General features: G+C 35.2%; 1 protein-coding gene across 2 annotated transcripts in view; it reads right to left on the bottom strand.

The window, feature by feature from the left end:
• Nucleotides 1–26,085, bottom strand: part of Prkg1 (protein kinase, cGMP-dependent, type I) — a 1,080,074-nt gene that overhangs the window by 379,190 nt on the left and 674,799 nt on the right. For both annotated transcript variants that reach the window (XM_013017167.1, XM_013017166.1), the window contains exon 4: nucleotides 20,986–21,091. In XM_013017167.1, the coding sequence (XP_012872621.1) occupies nucleotides 20,986–21,091 (106 nt within the window). The remainder of the gene's footprint in view (nucleotides 1–20,985; nucleotides 21,092–26,085) is intronic.

The following is a 26,085-nucleotide window of genomic DNA, read 5'->3' as shown; positions in this document are numbered from 1 at the left end:
GAAGGAAGAAAAAAAAGAATGAAGAAGTGAAGGAAAAATGTGTGAAATATATGTGTGTATACACATATGCACACACATATCAACTGAAGAGAAATCCATGTCACATATTCACCCATTATCCCACCATCTTAAGATAATTCTTATCTATAAAATTGGAAAATTCCATCCATTTATTCTAACATTTTCTCTCTCCTTTCAAGATTCCTCCTTTTACTGAGTCATTCATTAACCTGGAGACTCAATTCTGGCCAATTAGGTATATCTAGAAAAACCCGGAATTTACAGAACGTCTCTTCTGAAAGCAAATGGTGGCCCACCACTCAAGCCTCTTCTATTCACAGAGCTAAAATGTCAAGACAAAATTCAAGCAAGGTTAGATATCTGAGACCATGAGGATGAGGGACCCTAGGATTTTAGGAAACTGTATGAATGGTACAGAAATGAACTAGTTGGAACTTGGCTCTGTGAATCATTTATGGACTCTCCATAACAGCTCTGGTTTGCCTTCCAACTCTTAAAAGATTTTAATCATCTTTACTTTTTTCTTCTTTCATGTTTATTTGGCTCCTATATGCAGACCATTTCTCCTGACTTCATTGAATGGAGAAAAATGTGGGGGGAGGGATAGTTGTGTGTTGGTACTGGCACTGGAAATCAAGGCCTGCACGCTGTCCTTTAGGTTTTCCACTCAAACCTGGTGCTGTACCATTTGAGCTGTATCTCCACCTCTGAGAAGGATTTAAAATAATTTTTAATAGCAATTGATTTTTCCTGTGTATTACAATTAAAAGGATTATTCCATTTTTGTCCCCTATGCTTTCTTGAATTTTTAACTTTTTTACCTCAAGAACATATGGTAATTTTTTACTAAGAAAAAATTCATGTCCCAATGATATATGATTAAATTATGGAAAAATACTGAATTTCAATAATATATACACATAGAAATAAGAGCTTAGTCATTACATCTTAAAGTCTTCACTAAATTCTAACAATGATGTTTATTTTAGCAGTCAATATATTATTGGGAGAACATACATTAGTCTAATAAAAGCCTAAATCAATCATTGTTTTTAGAGGTAATAGAGATTAGTGGAATTGATAAGAAAAAAATTTAACACAGATTTAATAATTATTTCTGGGGATATGATCTCAGAGTTCCAAGTGTTAGCTGTTTTATAAACAGCTTTTTAAGATCACTTTGAAAGCAGTTTAATAAATGATGACTCTGTAGACATCACAATTATATTGCAACAGGACTAGGAAGAAAAAATAAGCCGCTTATCCAAACATTGGCGAACATGTACCCATAAACTGAGATAAAATTTACAGATAGGGTGTTTATTATAGAGAAGCATAGTACCATTACAACTCAGAAAATACTGTAATCTAGAAAAGTGTAGATGGCTCAAAAACTGGGTCTGGTGATTAGTAGATATTAAGCCACACTAAAGCTTTACTATCTTAGTGTGAAAATAAGGTTTAAAATCAAGAGGTAAAGAAAGATTTAGGTAGAAGTAGAACTTTAGAAAGTTAAAAACAAGCCCTAAAGGAAAATATAAAAATTGAAACATGAGACTATAGTGGAAACCACAGTCTAACAGAGTATAAACATCAATAAATTGAACGCACTAAACATCTCCAGATGCTTAAGATCATATCGTTCCCTCCCTTCCACTTCCCTATAAATATAAGTGGTAAGGCATATGGTGCACACTGCACTAATAGAACTGGATAATGGGGAAGCTGGGTTCTTGAATATTCTAGATTTATTTACAGAGCATCCTGAGCAGCCCTTTCAGGTTTGAGAGATTTGGTAGCTCTGCACAAATTGCTTTCCTAGAGTTACTGGAATGAGATGGAAGTAACACTGACCTAACCCATCATTTTACCCACCATTTTATTAGAAAAGCCTCCCAACAGACTTTTTGAGAGCTGAATTCTCAAAAGCTGAAAGAATAGGTCAATGAATGTCCACAAACTAACTGCACAGATTTAGCAATTGCATCTGTTCCATCTATGGTTTCTATTTTGTGTATGTGTTTGATCATGGACTAAGGAAATAAGTTAGAGATAGTATAGTACTTTGAATAAAATATTCAGACCTGTGTTTCCCAAAGAATATATAATCACAACCTCATTGAGACCTATTAATGGCATCCCCTACTATTAGTATAAATTCATATTCAAATTTGCCTAGTCATCTTTGAATTTTCTCTTATAGATTTTATCTCAATGAAATTAGACTCTATCGGGCTTTAGGCATTTTGTAATAAACAATCTTAAAGATAGCTCTCCAAGGATCCAGGCCTCCCAGGCTTTATGTCCTGTGGAATCCTGCCTTAGTCCAACCTGAAATGTGAACTGGACTTAACGAATGACTTCTAAAAATTAGACTATAGTAGACATGACAGGCTAATACTCTTGACAATAAGCTATAACAAAGATTATCAGTTCTTTCTTGGTTATTCTCTCTTTAGTTTTAAAAATAGTCAACTCTCCTGTGATGCAACCCCAGAGAAATGCCTACAACCTGACAAGAAACTGAGACTTGCCAAGCACATGTGAATGAGCTTAGACACAAATCCCTGACCCCAGCTTAGTCCTTAGAGGAGGCTGAAGCTTCCCAGACTGGCGAATAGCCTGAATGCAACCTCATGAGATACCTATAGCCACAGGCATCTTTGTTAATCTGTGACCAACTTTCTCACCTACAGGAACATAAATGACAAATGCATATTGTTTAAAACAACATGAATGCTGAGATGGTCAACAAACCTAGGATATTGCTAAAACATTATGTTCAGAAATTCTGCCTTGTTGATGTAGCCTTAATACTTATAAACAAGTTAAAATAAATCATCGGTCAATCAATACTGAAATAAATGAATTCTTTCTCTTAGTGTTAATGCACTGAACAATCCAGATGCCATCTCTCAGCACCACTGCAGGGGTGGGTTTTTTATCCTTAAAGAAAACTAAACTAAATTTGTGGCTGTAAAGTTGTTCCATTAATCTTCTCTAAATTAGATTCCACATATGGGTGAGACCATGAAATATTTTCTTTCTGTGCTTAAAATTTTGATCTTGTAAGAATTGAGAATAGAATTGAGCATATATCCAAAGTTGGGGGCACAGAAGAGAAGAAAAGATAAATTGATCAATGCTTTCTCTCTCTCTCTCTCTCTCTCTCTCTCTCTCTCACACACACACACACACACACACACCCATTAGAGTCAGACAGGAGCTACAAGTTCTTTGGTGCTATTTCACAGAAGGGTAATTATAGATAACAATAGTACATTGTACATTTCAGAAAGCTAGAAGAAAGATTTGAAAAGTTGTTATAATAAAGAACTGATAAATGACTGAAGATTTAAATAAGCAAAACATGTTTCAAATATCACACTGTGCATACTTGTGTCAATGTAGTCCATGGTATCCATCAGCATATATGAGTTTAATACTCTATGTGTCAATTAAAATTAACTTTATTTTAATGTTTTTCCTTAAAAGCAACAGAGCAAAATTCTTTCACGTTTTATCCATTATACTAATGAAAACTAGTTCCCAAATAATCTAACCTCCATTTATTTGCTAGTCCTGGGGCTTGAACTCAGGGGCTTGGTGCTATCCCTGAGCCTCTTTGTGCTCAAGGCTAGCGCTCTACCACTTGAGCCATAATGCTACTTCTGGCTTTTTCTGAGGACTTTATTGGAGATCAGAGTCTCATGGACTTTTCTGCCTTGGCTGGCTTTGAATCCCAGTCCGTGGATCTCAGTGTCCTAAATAGCTAGGATTATAGACATGAGCCACCAGCTGGAACTCAGGGCCTGGATGATCTCTCCTAGCATTTCCATTCAAAAATGGTGTTCTACAACTTGAACCACATCTCCACTTCCAGGTTTGGGCTGGTTAACTGGAAATAAATCTTCCATGGACTTTTCCCCCTAGGCTGGCTTCAAACCATAATCCTCAAATTTCATTCTTCTGAGTAGATAGGATAAATTACAATCATGAGCCACAGGCACCTAGCTTTTGGCTATTTTTGAAGAGCTACATTATTTTTAAAATACGACTTCAATTGAGAGATTTTCCAATCAACATTTGCCAGCAGTTCAACTAGGTCATATAGAATTAGTTATAATGAATTGAAGCATTTTTGGTTTCCAGAGAGAGTAGTTAGTCCAACTTTCTCTTTTGCCATATGCTTTATGAAAATAAATTATTTAAAGTAGATGCATTTTGTAGGATTATAGGGATGATATATTATTATTTTAGAATAAGAAGCTATCAATCTATTTTGCTGGAGCTTTAAAAAGCTAAATTTGGAATAATGTACTGTAAGATTCTCTTTCTATTCAGCCTAAATTGTTCTATCTTATCCAAATTGTAAAGTGCCACCACAGTATAACCCATGGTATCTATTGCATTTTCTCATTCTATTAGCCTACTACACCCATCAAACGAAGAGATCATGAAATAGATGATTTATAATGGCACTTAAAAAGCACATGGTATCCTAATAGCTATTCACAACTCAGCTCTTTGCTACACTGTTATAGAATTTCACCACTCAATGAACATGAAATTTACTGTCTTAAGTTTATAGAACCCATCGTCTTCTTATACCTCTAGTGTCTCATCCAAACTCTCCTACAATGTCATTTGTTGATTAATCAGAGATGAAAGTGAGACTTGGAGATTTCAGTCACGCAACCTGAGGGCAGAGATAATTTTGAGATGTGATGCCTAGCTCTGCACTACCTTTGTTTCCAGTTCCCCTCACACTCCAACTCTACATGTTTTTCTTGCCAAGCAATACATAACTAATATCCCAACACTTGCTCAAAAAACTTACAATAGCTTTCTATCTTCTGCCACATGAAGTTCGCATTGCTCCCTTGGGTGTGTCCAGGGGAAATATGTAAGCTGGAACTTACTCTAGTTGGCTGAGGGTAGGGAATCACAGCAGCTACAGGCAGGAACAATGGGTTAGCTTTAAACCCTTACCCTCTAAATTCATCAGTAATTCAATCACTGAATGTTTCCACCTCTGTGCTCCTACTCTGGGTGTTTCCTTGCCTAGCGAGCTGTACTTTGTCCCATGTCTGTGAAAATTCAGTGTTCAACTATGTCTTAACTTTTCTGTCCAGTTGAAATAGCTTCTATGCTTAGCTTATCTTTGTCCACAAATGATTTATTTCACTTTTACAGTTCTTTTGCTCTCATCTTTTGAGTCCTCTGATTAGCAAAGAGCAAATTAAAGGAAGAAATGAAGTCAAAATAAAAGGAAGATGACAAAATTATGCAGGTGTGATTTCCAAAATCTAAAACCACTTACTTTGACTCTATTAATTTTCATACATGTTTTTATATAATTAGTTTTAACAATTATCAACATTAATGATTGATAGTTTGGCCACAGTGACCTATTCTTAGAAATCAGAGAAAACCTGTATTCTCCAGTGGTTTGTAATAGAATAAAAAAGCCAAAAACAATTAATTCTGGGAAAAATTACATTGAATATAAAAAGTAAATTCCCAAGAACTTCAGAAATCATTTTATTCAAAATATAACTGTTACTGAAATTGTAAATCCAAATATTGAATGCCTTGATTTCTACTGTAGAAATTAGATGTTAATCCATTAATATGAATATTTGCTTATTTGATCTATATCATTCTCTGATCCACAAAAGACAATTTATCATATAAAAACATAGATAAACTAATGAAGAAAATATAAACTATCCAAGATAAAATTTTCAGATGAGAAAATAGTGCTTACTAAATTTATTAGCTTTATCTAAACATTAGATTTAAGACTGAATTTTTTCTAATCAGAATTGTAAACAATGTTTGAAGAGTACCTATCAATCAGGAAAAATGGCAAGTGTTGACCAAGTTCTAGAAGGAATTATTCACCAAAATGTTTTGGATCATATAACCAAAAATGTTTGTGGAATCAAAGCTATTTAAAAACATTTCAGTATGCCTATAAAATTTTAGTCATAGATGTTCTATCTCGACGTAGAATTCAGATAAGCTGCCGGGTACCAGTGGCTCACGCCTGTAATCCTAGCTACTCAGGAGGCTGAGATCTGAGGATTTCGGTTCAAAGCCAGCTGGGGCAGGAAAGTCCATGAGACTCTTACCTCCAATAAAAAAAAAAAAAAAAACACTAGAAAACCGGAAGTGGTTCAAGCAGTAGAGTGCTCACCTTGAGCTAACGAGCGCAAAGACAGCGCCCAGGCCCAGAGTTCAAGCCCCACAGCCGACCAAAAAAGATGATAATCAACATTGCACCTTCACCTGAATCTTTCAAACACCAAAATGTTTCAGGGAACTTTCAATACTTTCTAACTAAAGTGAATTCATACACAAATTCTTTGACATGTATCAGAAGTTCTCAGAGTTGATGATATTGAGAAGAAAGGCCCACAAAATTTTATATTCTGGATGTAAACACAACCAAAATGACCTTACACTGGTAAAATATGGAAGCTTATTGTGTGTGTTAAAAGTAGTTGCATTTGTTCCAGGCTATCTATTAGTCTGTATTGGAAAGTGACCCCAGCATTGTTAGTTTTTACTGTATACCATACAGGAAAAAAATATATATAATTTGTTATTCACAAATACCAATATTTTCCTAGAAGTATGAATCTATCTACAAGGAAACTTCTATCTGTTCAAAATTTCCTAAATTTTAATTTTAAAAGGTTATCCTGAATGCAATAAAAAGTGAAAACTTTGAAGTGTTTAGCAAAACTATAAGAAACTTAGAAAAATTATAAAAGATTTATACCTCCCATATCAGCCTCTTAATAGTGTTTAGGGGGAAAAAACAACTATGGGGCTGGAAGAGTACTTGCCTAGCATGCATGAAGCCCTAGGTTCAATTCCTCAGTAGCGCTGTGGCTCAAGTGGTAGAGTGCTAGCCTTGATTGAAAGAAGCTCAGGGAGAGTACCCAGGCTCTGAGTTCAAGCTCCAGGACTGGCCAAAAAAAAAAATCTGTTTTTCACAAAATCTGGATACTATCCCTTCTCCTTAATGAACATACCTCTGATTTTCAAATTCTGGTACTAAGAAAAGCATTTCTAAGAAAGTTTAATTTATCATCTATTTGCCTTCATTTGGTCTAATTTTAATTCAAATAGTGGCTCTAAAACTTTTGATGATCAGACCCCTTTATGACCCTAAATACAACTGGGAATTTGAGAGAACTTTTATTTATATAAGTTATAGCTATTTACATTCATCATAATAAACAGCAAAACTGAGAAAAAAATTTAAAGATAATGATACAAGCTGACATTGCACTTAGCTGTTTTAGATTCTGGAAAAATTAACTGCAACCCTGTGACTGAATCAGAATGAAATAGACAGAAGATATCTTAGAATTGCAACAAAAATAGTTTTGATTTCATGGGTTGAAATGTGTGTCACATATGCCTATAGACACTCGTGTTGTCAGTTTAAAAGTGCCACCAACAATAAAGGAAAGAGCTCTCATCTGTAATCCTACCTACTCAGGAAGCTAAGATCTGAGTTCAAATCAGCCTGGAAAGTCCATGAGACTCTGATCTTTAATTAACTACCAAAAGGTTGGTATTGGAACTGTGGTAGACCATTAACCTTGAGCAAAACCTGCTCAGGAACAGTGCCCAGACCCTGAGTTTAAACCCCAAGACTGGTCTCTCTCTCTCTCTCTCTCTCTCTCTCACACACACACACACACACACACACACACACACTTCTAGAAAAATAAAACATGAAGGAATGCTCCATACTACAGGTGTACCTATAGCCCTTATGCCCTTAAATTCATCTACTTTACTGGGGGCATTCACAATACAAAGTCCAGATGAGGAATGATGGATGTGGAGTGGCTCTCCACTCTACCTCCCCCCACACCCAACCTTTAATACAGTTTATTCTCGACCTAAATAAGCTGGACATTTACGTGGTTTAGATTATCTTGAGAATTAGTCAGGAGATACTCTGGTGGCACAGGGAACAGTAGTCATTCCATCTGGCAATCGTTATTTTCATCCTGACTCATGGGACACCTGCATCCCTTAGCTCAGAGCGTCCTCCTGTGAATGTGCAAGACCATCTGTGGGATTGATGAAGGGAAACATCGCTAATTCTGCCTATTTCTATAGTTTCTCCTCTCTATTTTTTTTCAGTTCAGTATTCTTTGGCTTACATGTCACCATTTTTCCATTTGTCAATCCCTAGAAATGATCCTTCCATGCTTTTTCTAGGAGTTGAACATTTTTAGATTGTGTTCTACGTGAGATTGTGAAGTTTTGGTCTTTCTGTATGCAGCTCATTTCACTTACCATAATCCTCTCCAGTTTTACCCATTTATATTTTTTTTAATGACAGGACTTCTTACTTTCCAAAACTGAATATTCACTATATGTACATATATGATAAAAATTATATTACATACTCATATATATATATATATTCCATGTTTTTCATTCATCTGTCTATAGACACCTAAGTTAACCTCATACCTTGGCTATTGCGAATAATGCTACAACCAAGTGAGAGTGCCACTATCTCTTTGTGATACTGGTTTGATTAACTAGAACCTTCCAAGCTGTCATCCACAATGGCTATCCCAGTTTACATTGCCACCAATGGTATATGAATTATTTTCCTTCCATGTCCTTGTCAGCACTTGTTATCTCCTGTCTTTTTGATAAGATCCTTTCCTGTTACATGTCTCCTGTCAGCCCCTCCTCTAAGGCAGACAGTTTTAAAGGCCTCGGAAAGTATTCATCTTTGAAAGTTAGTTGAAACAATTGCCATGCTTAGGATTTTGTTCATTTAGAGAGATTATGGATTTATTTTTGACTTTAGCTCTTCCATGTTATGACTTTGTCAGTAGATTAAGACTTTCAGCTACACTATTACTATTCAAAGTCTATTATTACAAGTCAGTCCTCTCCTGACTTTCTCTCACAGACCCTCCTCTTTACATGAACTCTAAAGCTGTTTTTATGTGCCCAACAAGGTCTGAGTTTATTTTCTGCTTTGCATTCAGGCCCTTTCACCAATATTCCGTTCCAGCTACAGGGCCAGCCCCCTCTAGACTCTTTAGCCCTTTCTTAGCTTCCCCAAAACAACACCTTTTTACAGTTTTTTATTGCACTCAGTGTCAATTGATGCCTGGCAGAACAATTTAATAAATGTAGCAGTGGGACAAATGATGCAGTGAGACCATTCTGAGAAATAGGAGGCAGTGTTTGAAACAGAAGAATGGCATATAGAGAAACAGGGCCATAACTGAGCACACTAAACCCTTCCAGCATTGAAAGAAGTATGTGTTGAGGCCTTGATTTCCAGACAGTTACCACCAGAAGCTTAAATAAGACAGAGAGAACAAGTTTCATACACAAAAAGATGAGTTTAGAAAAGCCAGCAGTGGCGTCCTGAAGCACGGTAAGTCTACACTACAGGACAACTACGCAACTGTCCCTTGGACGTATTCTGCATGCCCAATAAGGAAGCCATGGTTTTCACAGGTGGTTCAATCACCGCCACTATTTCTAGCACAGTTTCCACGTAGTACCTGAAAGGACTTAATCCCTAAATACGCATTGAAATCTTAAGGACAGATAAAAATGCCAGACACACCAGGAAATAAGAATAAGAAGCATCAAACAAAAGTTAAGGAGGGGTAGTTGAGTATCTCCAAAAATTCCTGCATTTTCTAAAGACAAGTGAAAGAAATCAGCAGTGTTTTCTATGAGATGCAAAAAATGATCTATCAAGGACTATAAAGAAGAAATTTTAATAGTCTTTTTCCTGGAGCCCAATAATTTAGGAAACAGAAAATGGGAGGAGTAAGATTCCAGGCCATCACAAACAACATGATTCTTGATACCCCATCTTACCATCATCAACAAAAATTAAGTGATGAGACACATAACTTTCATCCCAGCTATAACAGGAAAAATAAAATTGGAGGGTTTTTGTCTAGGACATCCTAGGCAAAGTGAAGTAAGTCAGGCTCAGAGAGACAAAGGATACATACTTTTCCTTATATATGGAAGCCAAATTTAGCTTATAAACTTATAAGTAAATACATTGACTAGTGTGCAAGTGTATACAAATATACTAACAGATTCACAGAAGAAGACAAATAGTGTTATTCCTTAGACAGGCAAAGCAAAAAAAAAAATAGTGTTGCTCCTTAGAAAGGCAAAGTAAAAACAAAAACAAAAAGTAGGAAGCAGGTACTCAAAAGGAGAGGGGTGGGGTCAAAGGGAAAGGGGTGGGCAAGTGAAGAGAAGGCAGAGAATGCAGTCAAGAGTCTAGTGTAAATCCCTCATACTTTTATTAGTAAGTTTTTTAATTGTGAAAATACCGTACAGAGGGATTACAATTACATAAGCAAGGTAATGAGTACATTTCTTATCAAGCATTTGGGGCCTGAACTCTGGGCCTGGGTGCTGTCCCTCAGCTTTTCAGCTCAAGGCTAGTATCTTACCACTTGAGCCACAGCACCACTTCGGCTTTTTTTCTGCTTATGTGGTGCTGAGGAATCCTACCCAGGGCATCATACATGTGAGGCAAGCACTCTACTACTGAGCCAACTTCCCAGCCCCTAGATCCTACAAATTTAAGAAGGAAGGAGGGAAAGGAAAGAGAGGAATGAGTAAGAATATTGAAAGGGTTGACCGATCAAGATACATTATATTCATAAACTGCTTTGTTAAATGGCAATTCTTTTGTACAACTACATAAAGATAATCAAATTTTAAAGAAGATATGTCTTCAAAATAGAAATATAAGATGGATAACATTAATGATCATGTTTTTCATATATATGTATAGGTGAAAAATGTCATAACAAAACCCCTCCCACTGTACAATATACTCTAAGAAAAATAAAAAATAGGTCTACTTAAACAACAACAACAAAAAGAACATATCTCAAAAGTAACTTAGCAAGAAAAAGTAACTAGAACAAAGAAAAGAAAAATGCTAATTCTATGAGGACAGAGATACCTCTTTTCTGGAAAATATGACATCTTTATAACTAAGGGAGATATCTCTTTTCTAATTATGTTAGGAAGTTTAAATTGAAATAAGAAAGATTCAGTATTAGAGAGGCCAATTAACTGGATATCAGAAATATGGAAACAAAAAGTGAAGCTTCTGGGTGAACTGTCACCAGGGAGACAAGATTTCCGCAATCTGAAAGATTTCTTAATCTGATTATCTTAATCTGAAATGACTGAAAAATTTGTTCTAGGGGAGTCTCAGGTTTTCATACATTGTTTTTACCTCCTGTCTATTACAAAGTTAACTTTGGAATAAGGTATGTGTGTGTGTGTCTGTGTCTGTGTGTCTGTGTGTGTCTGTGTGTGTGTACTTGTAAACAAAAATTGCACTTGGATTCATTCTACATGCTCAATAAGGATTTCATGATTTTCTCAGGTGGTCCAATCACTGCTACTCCATTTGTAACACAATTTCTGTGTTGTGTCTGACAGGACTTAAAGTATGAATTGGATCTAGAAAAGTGTATGTTGTAAGTGAAAAAATGATCATATGCTTTCATAGTTTAGGGTCATGCTAAAGTAGAGGATGAGGGGAATAAGAGAAGGTAATGGGGTGAATGTGATAAAAGTATATTATACATGGAATAGCATAACACATTATATATACAAATGTAATTTTGAAAACCCTTTAGTTGTACAATAAAATTCTACATAAGAAATATTGATATATTAAAAGTAAGAGGGAGATAAAAAGAGAGGTAAAGAAAGAGGAGATAGGACAAGGCGGAGAAAAAAGAATTTAATGCCATTTAGATTAATATTCATTAACATGCGTATCCATTCTCCCAGAAAACATTGATTTGTCTTTCTTTGTACAACAAAACAGATCTTAGTAGGTTCTTTCAAATATGAAATGTAGTCATTACCCTTAGGACCACTTCAAATCAACTGGGAAGACATTTCTTGGAAAGTCTTGAGTAATTATAAACATTTTATATATTTATATGATAACTAGATCTATGCAGCTTAATTGCCATCCTTCTAGGCTTTTGCATAAATATTCTATTAGTTATTATTATACAAAGTAAACTAAAAGTTATATGATTCTGGAAATTTTTAAGGAAAAATATCTCTTCCCCATTAACTATTTTTAAGTTAATTTTTAAAAGCCCAGATTCCTTTGATATATGAATGTATACATATATGCATACATATGTATATGACACACTCTGATTCCAAAATTGTACGCTAGGAACTTTCTCTAATAGCTGAAATGTATCAGAAATTTATTTCCAAGAGACTTTTCTGATTATTCACGTTTTGCATATTCACCAATTGATGTTTTAATTCTATAAAAAGTAATTATTAATACTGCCATATTGTTCGTCCCCTGACATGAAGAAGTGAGCCTGATATAATTAACAGAATAAAAAATGTGAGATTGAATTGATTTGAATCTAGCCTAATGCTAATAGGAAAAAAAACCCACTAAATTTCATGCTTCCAATTGCTTCCTCAGTAAAATGAAGATACCCCTGATTTCCTCAATGAATCTTGGCAAAATTAAACTAAGTAATGTATGCAAGGTGGCAGGTTTTGGCTGTTTGATTTATCCCTGATTTTCACTTGAGTTGGGGTGAGTGCTTACAATTGAGCTGAGTAGAAACACTTGTGACAGAGTAGAAAAGATGGGATGGTTTCCCATTTTAAAAATTAACAAATAACTAGGCAGATTCCTAACATTTCACTAAAAATTCACCTTGGTAAAATCATAATGGCAAATAAACTACAATTAACTTTATTTCAAGGATAACAAAACCAAGCCAAAATTCATGCTGCTCATTCCTTCTCTTGTGTGTCTAAACCAACCAGCAGATGTACCCTCCTTTTTCTAGAACAGATAAAATATACAAGCTAAGAGGCTTTCAATGTCTAAAACTATTTAATATTTATTTAGCCTCTTGGCAACATGTTTACCTCCTCACTGAAGATCTCTTGGATTCCTCATCAGCCCTGGGGAAGATTGAACAAGTAGACAAAACTAGGTTGCTGATATCCCCAAAAAAATTACTTCCTTATTTTCCCTAGTACTTTGCAAATGCTTTTGAATTTGTTCTTTGAAGAATAGATTCTTTCCTTCCTTCCTCCCTCCCTTCTTCTTTCCTTCTTTCCTTCCTTCCTTCTTTCCTTCCTTCCTTCCTCCCTTCCTTCCTTTCTGTCGGTACAGAGACTTGAACTCTGGCTCACACTCTTGCTTAGCTTTTACTATTCAAGGCTGGTGCTCTACCACTTGAACCATGCCTGTTCTTTCAGCAGAATAGTTTTTGTTGTGGAAAAGAACACACTGTCTTAGACTTCAACATATTGTATATAACACATTTTACAAATGTAGGACTTACTTCCAGCAGGCTCAATACGAATGACATACAAGTAAAATAAGTCTCATCACAAGCATAACTTATAAAAGCCAAAGTGACAATAAAATGGGAGAATATTCAACTAGTGTATCACATTGCTTTATCTTTCTAAACCCCAGTTTTGAGTAAATATCCTCAGGGATAGGGTGACCATAGGGATATGAGCTTCAGAGACTCCTCCCTCCAAATGTAGGCAATCTAAGAAGCAGCATCATAGATGGATTAATGTCCTAAATCCTCATCTAGGGCCTTGTCTTCCCCTGGACCAAATCAGATGTAGGGAATTCATTACTGATTCAAAGGGGAGAAATTAACCACAAGTTTTATATATCAAGCATCTAAATTAGTTGCAAGGATTAGTTTTAAAAAAACTTGTGGAAGCAGAAGTTTCTATATACAATATGTGCATATAAATAGTTTTCAATTATCAGCATATAATGATGCCGATATCTGAGATCACATTGCCTTTCTTTCTTTAAAAGGATCAATATGGCAACCTTTCTCCAAATAATAGACGAGAGCATGAAACTTAATGGTTACCTGCTCCTCCTGTCACATTTAATGAGAACGGATCTGATATCCTAAGATATCTTCAGCAGGCATGTTTGGAAGATGGTGAGGATATACCTCTTTATTTATTCTTCATATTATTTCCCTTCAAATTAGGGCTATGCCAGCTTTGTCAAGATTAATTTTAATGCAGGATTCCCAATCTTCTAGAAAAGCTTTATTAGAGCTTAAAGCTTAAAAGCTTAATAGTCTGTCACTTATTCTCTAAAGCAAAATGCTCTAAAATACCTAAAGCTATTTTGGCATACAATCTCTTTTTTCTATCTTTTTCCTCAAATTGTAGGAGAAAAGTCTGGTCAAAGGGGAATGATGATTTTGATTTTCCAGAAATATGATCTTAAAAAATCAAATGGACTCTATAGTCACTCCTTACATAGTTTACACCAAAATGAACCAAAATCAAGTAACATCTTGATTTTATTTTCAGGCTAACGAATCCAAGAAATACTCTATAAATGTCTGAACAGTCTAGTTCCTTAAAAGATCACAGAACATAGCCTAAGAAAGAATAGATTTTGTTTGTAGACTTCCATCTAAGCTCATGGTCAGGAAAAGCCCCAAATACACTGCCTAAATTTCTAAAGAAGACACAGATCTTTAGCTACTTAATAGCCATGTTAGCAATAATGATATATTTTGTATGTAGAAGGCAGACTTCCAAACAAATTAAAGCCCTTGTTATTGAACTTACCTAATTCTAAGATATTATCTTGTATTTGATGCTACTTAAAGTGGTAGTTCTTAAGCTGTCAATGATTATTTATGAAAATTTATTCAAGAGTTGGAAGAATATGAGAGGAAGAAAAATCCTATTGGCATTTAGGAGGTGGAAACTGTTACCACCCCTCCGCTCCCCATGAAAAAAATCTAGGGGCTTCAAGGACATTGTGAACATGTACAGAATCCTTCAGGCAGAGTAAAGGGCAATTTAATGAGTTGGAAATCCATGCCTGGGAACTGACACGTGGATACCTAGCATTTATGAAGACAGGTAGAGTTGGCTCATGCTTATAATCCTAGCTACTCATAAGGTTGATATCTGAAGACTGAGTTTTGAAGCCAGCCTGAGCAGAAAAGTGGGTAAGACTATCTCCAATCACACACTGAAGCTCAAGTGGTAGAAACAACAAACTTAAGTGAAAAAGCCAAGGGGTGCTGCCCAGACCCTAAGTTCAAAAATACATAAATAAATAAATAACAATTCTAAGTCTGTCTACAATTAATTGTGTCATTTCATTTAACTCTTTGGCTTCAATATGTAAATCTATATGATAGAATTCATTATAGAGGTTTTTGTTGATGATTAGATACATCTCAAGTGTTTTGAACATGCTTATTAAATATTTACTAACATTTGCTATTGTTTTGTTTATTCTTCATTATGCTTCTTCACAGAGAGAAGTTTCCAATTTTTGATTACTGAGCCTTAGGCTTAAAGATGTTTGCCTAAAACAGCACAACTATACTGAATGAAACCAAATTTAAACCCAGATATTCTTCCTATTAGTAATTCATTGAAATACTTAGAATATTTGAAAGACATTTTCTAATTTCATTTTCTGTTATTGATTGTGTTTCTTCACAAAGCATCAGCATCACCTGAGAACTGGTTAAAAATACAGATCTTTTTGTCCCACCCCCACAGCTGTCATTCAAATTTATTACACTGGCAGCTGTAAACACTGTTTCCGGGGAGGATATGACAACTTTACCAAGGGTCTTACTGAACATCTTATAGCAATTGTGAAATTCTGGGGAGAATTTTACCCTGGAAATTTGAGCAAGAGAGTGCTGACATTCTAGAAGAACTGAATTTCAGATTTCCCAGAAACTGGGTGACACTATGTACTTTAAATAATTATCTATTATGCTTTTATGCTTTACCTCAGTAAAAAAAAAAAAACAGGCCCTTAAATTTCTTACTTTTATTCTTTTGGAGTTTTTTGTTATTAAGTAGTTGTACAGAGAGCTTATAATTCCATATGCCAGGTTATGAGTACAATGCATCTTGTTCAATGCCACTATTCTGTGACAGTGGAAATGAGAAGAAGGAAAGGGATGAGCTGGAAACATTAGCAGGTGCTAACACAAATATGGCACTGGGGACAAGGTAAAAACCAAGGAGAGCTTTCTGCTAGGAGTTACATAAAAGTTTAACTCAAGAATTACAATGTGAGCCTATCTGCTTCATAAAAGAATTCTCTAATGAAGGGGGAAAAAGGCTTTCTGGAGATCAACAGAATCAACTCCATAGTTCAGTTTCCAGAAAAGATTATTTTTTTCTGTGAGTCTGACTTGAAAATGCGGTTCATTATATAAATCAGAATCCTTAATCATCATGGTGATCATCGGCATCATCAGCATCATAGTGTATAGACAAAAGAAAACTCAGATTTACAAGCAAACCCACTGGCCGCATGGCTACATTCGAATGCTCCTTTGGGTCTAGATACCATTGCCAATGGGAGCACCAGAGAATATGTTCAGAGAAAAGCAGCACAAATTAACTCTGTCAGTTATCTGACTCATTTTCCAAAATTTATATTGAAAACAAAAATATTTTCCAGTGGTCTGAAATGATGGAAAAATGCTGTCAACTTGAGATTTTTGCTGGAACTATGGCAATCGTATCACATTTGGTACCTCTGCCCCTTGAATCGTTTTTGTCATGCTTGCATAAGGATGTAGGAAACGTTTTTATCATGGAATGTGAACTATGGACATAAGAAATGACTGAAGAGGATTAAAGATCAGAATCACAGTTTTCATCTAATAGCAAAGAAGGGGGTAAATATCATGCTTGGTGGTTACATAATCGGGCAAATATACTGGAATTAAAATAAAACCCAACTTTGACAGCAAGGAAAAGTCTCTGTGTACTAGCAGTGCATTTAGAGATATAATTTGTTCACTTCCAAATATGTGCTTTATCTGGAAAATAAAGAGGGAGATTGTCCAGGGGAGATAACCAGTGATAATTGGACCATACCTCTTTTAACCAGTGGCTGTCCCTGATTAGTAATGCATCAAGATGTGCAATAGAAAGCACTACAAGGGTAGAATTTGATGATTTGCATTGTCAGTTTCTAGAGGTTTTATTTTTGGTTAGTGTTGGAATTTCTTTACTTCATTGAATCCTTCACAAAATACAAAATATATGATATCTCTAGTAGAAAATTCTGAAGGAAGTTTTTTTTAGCAACATATAGAGAAAAACATCCTCCCTTCATAGATTGCTAGAGCCCTTTAATGTGTTAAGTTTATATACATGTATATTTTATTTTAATTCTTTTGTCAATAACAGGGTTACTGAACTCAGGGTTTCAGCTCTATCAGTTAGCATTTTTACTCAAGGTTAGTGCTCTATCACTTTTAGCCACAATGCCACTTCCATTTTTCTGGTGGTTAATTGGAGATGAGTTTTATGGGCTTTCCTGTCCGAACTGGCTTCTAACCATGATCCTCAAATCTCAACCTCCTGAGTAGTTAGCCACTGGCACTTGGCATTTTAAAAATTGTAATTGGGGTCTGGGAAGTTGGCTCAGTGGTAGAGTGCTTGCCTCGCATGTGTGAGGCCCTGGTTCGATTCCTCAGCAGCTCATAAGCAGAAAAAAGCCAGAAGTGGTGCTGTGGATCAAGTTGGTAGGGCACTATCCTTGGGCTGAGAGCTGAGGGACAGCGCCCAGGCCCAGAGTTCAGCCCCCACAACCGACAATAAATAAATAAATTTATTAATTAATTAATTTTGTATTATTATTATTATAAGGGTGAGGTCCAAAGGGGTTACAGTTACATAAGTCGCTTAAAAAGTACATTTCTTTCTGGACAACGTCACTGCTTTCCTTGCTCTTTTCTGGTTTTTCCCTTCCATCCCCACCCACAAGTTGTATTTTCAGTATAATATTATAATATCTAGTGCAGTTTATATCTTTATAATGTCAAAACTGGTAAGTTTTCTACACATGGAGCCATAAAAAGGTCAGTTAACTGGTTTGACTGTAAAAAAAATTAATGTTTTTATGCTATATAAGAGAATGAGACAGGCACTGGTGGCTCACGCATGTAATCTTAGTTACTCAGGAGGCTGAGATCTGAGGATTGAGGTTCAAAGCCAGCCCGGGCAGGAAAATCTATGAGGTTCTTATCCCCAATAAACCACCAAAACACTAGAAGTGGCACTGAGGCTCAAGTGCTAGAGTGTTAGCCTTGAGCTAAAGAGCTGAGGGACAGTGCCCAGGTCCAGAATTCAGGCCCCATGACCAAAAACAACAAAAAGAATGATATACAAATTTGTTTAAAACATACTACCAAATAGGGAAATAAATGATTTTATAGTAGAAAATTTTAATTGATTTTGGTGTTTTGAGATTTTGACAATGCCTTTGATTATTTCCCTTGGGTATTATTGTGCCATGTCTTTATAGCCTAGCTAAATAAATGGTATCAAGTATAGCTAACTTGGGAACATAAGAGTGAAATGAATGTTATTCACACTTTCAACCTCAAAAGTGTGTGTGATTTGTACAGCAGCACAAAGCTCCTTCTCAGAAGGGGGCTGTGTATGATTTAATAATGTGTTGCTCTCATGAAATTTTAAACAATTTTTAGAAAAGGGGCTTTACACTGCTGCTTTGCAATAAGCTCTAAAAACCACATATTGGCCCTGGATTTACTATTCTGTCAACTGTCTATGTATAAACTTATACAGTTTGTATGAAAAAAAGAATGCCAGAATATTTAAGAAAAAGTGAATGTTTTTTGAGTAGAGATAAGCTTAGTAGTCAAATTATAAACAAAGTAAACAAGTAAAATTGATAGAGAAAACTCCAGAAGGAAGGCTACTACTCCATAGAATGAAACCAATGCCTGTGGAAAAGGAGGCCTTTAGTTGGATCAAAAAGAAGGAAATGGTTTGAGCAATGACAATTGGGAACAAAGGCAGGGAAGCGGGGGGAGTGTGCTATAGGAAGACGTTGAAATATTCAGGTCTGTGGAATCGTTTGGATTATGTAAGTAAGGCAAGACTAAAACAGGGTAAGTTGGCTGCCTTTGGTTGTAGGAGGGTCTTGAATGTCCAGGCAATGAAGATATAAGTAATTGAGTAGCAACTGTGAGTCACTGAAGAGTTATAGAGGGAGAGCTAGTCACTGTCACAATTTAGTAAGATTAAAACAGATAATGATGATCATTTTGTCACTTCTCTAAACTCCCAGCCCAGTTCTATATTCAGTGTAAACTTGTTTTATGAAAAAGCCTGATAGAAAGTGAGATTAAAATTGGTGTCAACCTCATTTTTACTCAACCAGTTAAATTCTACTTGCTCTCTCTCTCAGTTGATCAATAAAAATGTGTTGACCCATTCTTGAAAGCCAAGTTTCATTAAATTGTCAGGATAGATTGTATAATTCTGACAATAACAGCATGACCAGAGTTGATTACAGAACACACACACACACACACACACACACACACACACACAAAGGAGACATCTCTGTCTCCTGATATAGTACCATTCAATTGATGTTTACTTGAGAAAATAAATTGGTGGTAGTTAAAATTAACACGATGATTGCACAATGCATAGATATATAAAATATTTGTTAATTAGCAATTGAGATCTTTATTAGGGTTGCATAAAAAATCAATAACTTGCAAGTTATGTTTTGAAATAGATATCCATTCTATTTCTCTGTGTTTGTTCTCTGCCCACACATACACAAATGCACAAATATATATCAGCACACACAGATATATTCTGCCACACACATATTGTGTGTTATATTGTACATAAACAATATACCTTCCTTGAAAACTGTATTAAAATTTTAAAGAGACTTATATTTCTACTTCCACATGTTTTGTCCAGTAACAATGAGGAGGAAAAACACCCTGCTGACAGAGAAATATTTTAATATAATGTTACTTGATATAAAATTAGAATTTCAAGGTCCCTTCAGTGGGATTATAACCAAAAGATTTCATGTGGAAATGAGAAATATATAAAAGATGAAGCAGAAACAAAATTAATTAACCACAAGAAATACCCAAGTAAGGAGTATTAAAATTGCATTTGAAGGAAACTCAAGAGATATCTGTTAAGATATATTACTGAAGTCAAATATGAATTTGACTTATCAGCTTCATTTTACCCACTTATTCACAAAAATGAAAATATAAGAAAAACCAAAAGTACTTTAATATTCTAGCTTTGAAAAATGAAATCTCAGTAGCTCAGTCTGTATATCACTACTTACTGTTTACCTTTTCAAAGAAAAATAATGAAAAGCATTGCTTTTAAAACTCAGCAGAATAGTCAATGTTATTTTTAACAAAAATGATATATATTTTCTTTAAAATAAACTTAGAAGCAAAGTAGTTTCAATACATATCAGCAAATATTCCTAAGAAATTAAAAGGCTGTATTTTTTGTTCTATTCCCATTCTATATGGAGTTATTATGATCATATATGATTCAAGGAAAGAAAAACTTTTACTGCAATATAAAATAAATTTAATTTGGGAAATTAAACTCAGGATTAAAGGATAATAGGCTGCTTCTTGGAGCTTTCCCTTTTTAGTTATCCCACCTTTTCAGTGGAAACTCATAGAATGAAGAGTGTAGCCATACAGTGTGGTGCATCTAGCAGAGATTATTTAAATGTATTAACCAATAAGTAGAATAGACAGTATTCTTTACTGTTCAAGAAATTCTTATTTGTTCCTGTGAGCTACTTTTCTCTGGGAAAATGTGGAATGGCTGAGTACACGTGATAAAATTCAGAAGCTCTGACTCATCCCCTTATCCTGAAAATTGGCACCAGAGTTATAAAGAAGCCTGTACACGTCTTGCCCTTCTATAAATTTGTAAAGCTATTAACACTGAGATTATAGAAAAGAGAAGTTTTCACTCTGCTGCATTTAAAAAGGACAATAAATACGCTCAAGAGGAGAAAGGAACATGTCTTACCTTTTTAAAAATTCCATATACTCGGTATGTTTGATGAGTCCTGTCCTCATCATTATTGTTTGAAAACATTGTCGGTCAATGGCCCAGAGTTTCACATTTACAAGAGCTGGAGAAAAGGGGTGGGGAAAACAATCAGAGAAAAATTAATTAGAGAATTTCAACTGTGAATAACAACCTGCAAAAGAGATGAGTTATTCATGAGAGGTATAGAACTTATTAACCTCTTACCTACATTCAAATCTAATGCCATAATGCTGCTCTATTTCATTAAAAAGTCAGGTATGCTTTCAGGAAAAAAATGTAGCTCATAATTTTCGACACTTGTGTGTCTCCTAAGGTTTCTATTGCTCTTAGTTCCCTTAGGAGTTGATAATGCCTGAGGACACATCAAAAGTATTTACAAAATTCACAGACTATGTATTAAAGAAACAGCATGGAGGGATAAAAAGAGGCTCACAATTAATACCAGTCCCTGGTAACTACTTAGAATAATATTAATGAATCGTATGACCATATTTTAATTACAAACAGTAGAGATAAAAATTTAATTTGAAGGGTAAACAAAGGAGGAGGCTGCAATGCTTGGTAAGACATGTATGCATTATTCTGCCCATGTAATTGTAACCCCTCTGTACAGTATGTTCACAAATAAAATTAAAAAATATTAATAATTTGAGGTTTAGGGAAAAATCAATATAACATAAATAATAATTACACAATAATTTCTACACAATACTTGTTTAACAAATTGTAACCTGTGCTCAAAATAGTCACATGGAAATTTTATTATTCATATAGATTGAATTTTAATTTCTAATCCTCCATATCACTGTCTTTAAGAATGAATAATTAAATGCTGCAGCGGAAACCACATCACTATCAAGGACATGACTACAAAACAACTTTAATTAAAAAATGGCAGGTATTATATATACTCAAACATCATACTAAGATAAACTTAGGCTTTTAAAAATGAGCATATGATGAATGTTGGTGGTTGAATCTGCATGGTAGGCATGCAAAATACTTACTATTTTCTCATATGTATTCAATTTTTATAGTACAAAAATTAAATTATCACATTAACTTCAAAAAGCCAATTTATATACTATACCTAAGGAGTCTTAGAAAAATTTGTGGAGGGGAAGGGAAAAACAAATCGTTTAAATAGGGATACAGGTGGACCCATTGCAACAATGAGATGTACAAGTCGTTATGTCAAAAAATGAACTTTACAACTTTGGTGGGGGGGGGGATCGGGTAGGGAGTTTGGAGGGAGTATGGGAAGGGATCGGAAGGGGAAACAAAGGAGGAGGCAACAATGCTTGATAAGAAATGTACTCATTTTCTTGCCCATGTAATTCTAACCCCTTTTTTCACAATAAAAAAGAAAGAAAAAGAAAAAGTGTAGGGTCTTGAACAAAACTGTTTGCTGGTGCTAGAATACAATTCGATGAGCTAAACACAAAAAACAGAGGAATTCAGTTCTCTCTTCCTCAGAGTTCTCAGACTAAGCCCAGGGAATGAGTGAATGAGTGGATTAAGACTGGGAATGAAAAAGGTGAGAATATGTTACCAGAGTAAATTGGGTCCCAGATATCCCCTGAAGGGACAGGACAGAGGCAACAGAAAAGGGACAGGGGAGCAAAAACATGAAGAGATGTCATACTCCTCCAGAAGTAAATCCTGCTCTAGATTTTTACCATTGTGTTCCTTTCTTCCTTCAAGACTGTTTGATCTAAGAAGCTAGAGTGCAAATTCTTACTTGGCTAGCTCTTCAGTGCTAAAAAACTATGCTCCACTAAGTAGGAAAAAGAACAAAGTAGCAAGAACGGATGCATGCATGGCTTTCTTCCAAACATCCGTTAAATATGACACTTCATCAAAACCAAAGGGAACACAGGTATTCTCTTGCCATATTCTGGCTCTTCTGAATCCAGGCTTCTTTCCAACACACCTGTTTACTTGAGTCCAGCCATAAGACTGAATGGTATAAACATGAAAGAGCAGGAAAACCAGGAAAAGAATTGGAGTTGGAAATGAGATCATAAGAAATAGTGCTGTTTGCATCCGAAAGGAAGTGACTGAAGAGTAACTGGGTAGGAAATGGGCATTAACAAAAGCAAGCCTGCGATGAACTCAGCTGTACAAAGCCCACTGAAATGACTGAGATTTCTGTGGACCCTGATACCTAGCTTGATAGTGAGTTGATGCAGGCCTTGGAACATAGACTTGCAAAGCCAGAATTAATTTGATGAACAACAATAAGCTATTAGTGATCTTTAAAAGGCAAAAAGAATGCAAAGAATCAAAATTTTAAAGGACATACATTGGGTACACCAATATGTCTTTAAATGCTTTCATACAAATCAGTGAGTATCTTCATATTTATTTTTATTTTTAACAGTGCCTAGGTATTTAATATTTCACAGCAAAAATGTACTCTCACCACAGGCCAAATTAGGAGACACTAACCAGTCATGTTATTTTCAAAAATGTTGGCAGTAAAGGTAGTGGCCACTATTATGAATACACATATATACACACATACTCACACACACATTTTTTCAACATCCCGTAAAGGAATGACTAGAAGTGGAATGTGTAAGTGAAGTCAAGCATGGACACAATTTTTAGATTTTGCCACACAGAGAAACAGCACATTTACACTCCTGGCAGTAGTAGATGAAATTCCCATTATTGGCTCTGAGTGATATGAGCATTGTGATAGGTGGGAGAGGGCTCGATGAGGGGCATAATTGGACTAGGAGACACTTAAGTCAAAGAGAAAATAGAAAATTGCTTTTGGTGCTGCCAAAAGCAATTGAAGAAAAACTGTAGGGCAGGAAAATAGTATGATGAAAGTTCAACATAAGGAATATTATTTGCTGTGTGCACAACAGACTATTGTGTTAAAACAAAGAGTGATAAGAAATAAACAAAGACAGCAATTCAAGAAAGGAAGAGCCTAAGAAATATGGCAACATGGGAATAAGAACAAAGGCTTAGCAATTGTGCAGAGTATATGCATATGTGTGTGTTTGCACATGTAGTTAGCATATCCTACCAATATTGTTATTTATCTCTCATATATCTATATCATATATTGCCAAATAAATTCATATCTTTCCTTAGATCCAAATTCTTTTCTCACTTCCTACCACCAGAAATTAACATTTCATTAAATAAACAATAGATATATTTCTTGCTTAACAAAATTTTTATATATGTGATTCATTTGCAAATATGCACACACACACACACACACACACACAAATACGAAAAGCATGTACACCAAAGGGATCTCTGATGCCACCTCAGAAACTCCAAACTGAATTTATCAGATTATTAGCCATATGTGTATTGTCCACTTCATTTTGTATTTTGTTTTTTGTCTACCAAGCCACTGAAATATCCCTAAGTGAAATTCTATGTCAGTTAATATCACTTCATGTTAATGAATATGGGTTGATGAGATTGCAGATTTATCCATGACCTTGAGCAAGATGCCAAAGACTTTTCTTTCATCCTCACCTAATATACATATTAGTCAAATCAGCATTTTACAGGCAGGCAAGCATGACTAATAATTACCTTGCCTTGTTATCAAAAATGTAAGTTACATTAGAATCGTGATTTATGTCTAACTTCTTAAACAATCTGCTGCAGTAAAAGACTGTTGCTTTCATAGGTTAAAAAGACCATTTGGGAAAGGAAAATAAAATCCCTTCATTTACCTTTGATTTCAAGTAGTGGATTAATCTCTTCAGGGAGTAAGAATTTTAGGAAATAAATTCCTGTGATTTTTCATTATGATTACTGTGGTTAAGCATTTAGGTCTGAAGGGCATAAAGTAAAGATAGTACTAAGAAGCGATTTTTCTTTTCATTCAAGTATTATATCTCAAATTCTTTACTGAAACAGCTATCATTTTCTCATATTAAGGCTACCTTCCACTCAGGAAAACATAACCTTGCATTACTATAAGATGTGTAGGAGCACACGGATACTGAGGATATCTTCCACATAGGAAACTATTGTCTGCATTTAAGGAAAATCAAAATCATAGAGGAAAGAGCCACCAAATCATGCTAGACTAAAAGACCAAAAATGTGGATTTACCTAAAGTGCTCCTCTTAAGGCATTTAGCTACTATCCAATTCAAATTCTGGAAGAATGCTGAGAAAACATATGTGAGTATAAAGTACTGGCAGGCTCAAATACTTAGTCAGCTCATATTTATCTTACACCAATATGGAAGATGCAGATACTAGATATATAGAAGAGAAAACAAACGTTCAGTTCCGGTCCTCAAGAAACTTACAATCTGATCCAGTATATGGTCTATAAACTGAGCATGCCAAATCTGACCCATAAACTGTGGGGTTTTTTGTACAGAATACTACTGAACAAAAACATTTAAAGTAAATTTTATAACAGATGAAAATTATATGAAACAAATTTTAGTGTTCACAAATAAATTTCAATGTCCATAGGAGTTATCTTGGAACACAGCCATGCCCATTCATTTACACATTGTCTCTGACTGAACTAAGTAATTTTGACAGAAACCATATGGACTGCAAAGCATATTTCCTAACTGAAAACACTTGATGACTGATTCCTGGTCAAGTATAAGCAATACATAAATCAAGGGGAAAATGGTAAGTTTCTGGGATTGTGCAAATGGAGAACTTTCTAAAGGGCAACAGCACATATTTTCCTTAGTGTAGGAGTAGAGAGGTGAGTTGAGCAGGGCTGATCAAAGAAGGCCCTGAAGAAAGGGGTCACATTAGTCATATTTTTACTTGATGTTATGGACCAGAGGTGTCTGTCTCCCCACAGGTCATAATGTGAAGCCCTATCACACCAATAGTATTCAATGGTGAGATGAATCTAAATGTGTAGAGAAAGTACACAGGATAAGATGCCAAGGTTTCTGCAAGCCTTTCACTAGAGTTGAAGGTTGAACATGAGAAGGTTCTTAATTTGCAATATCTAATATATGTCTGAGTCAAGCAGAAAAGGTCAGATAAGGTGCTGTTAGGGAAATGAACCCTAAGATATGTATTCAAATGTTTTTTTTCTTTCATGCATTTG

This window comes from Dipodomys ordii, unplaced genomic scaffold (assembly GCF_000151885.1).
Source record: "Dipodomys ordii isolate 6190 unplaced genomic scaffold, Dord_2.0 Scaffold34, whole genome shotgun sequence".
In the NCBI taxonomy this organism is placed as follows: Eukaryota; Metazoa; Chordata; class Mammalia; order Rodentia; family Heteromyidae; genus Dipodomys; species Dipodomys ordii.
The sequence above is the reverse complement of the archived record's forward strand: the minus strand, read 5'-3'. Positions and strand labels throughout refer to the sequence as shown.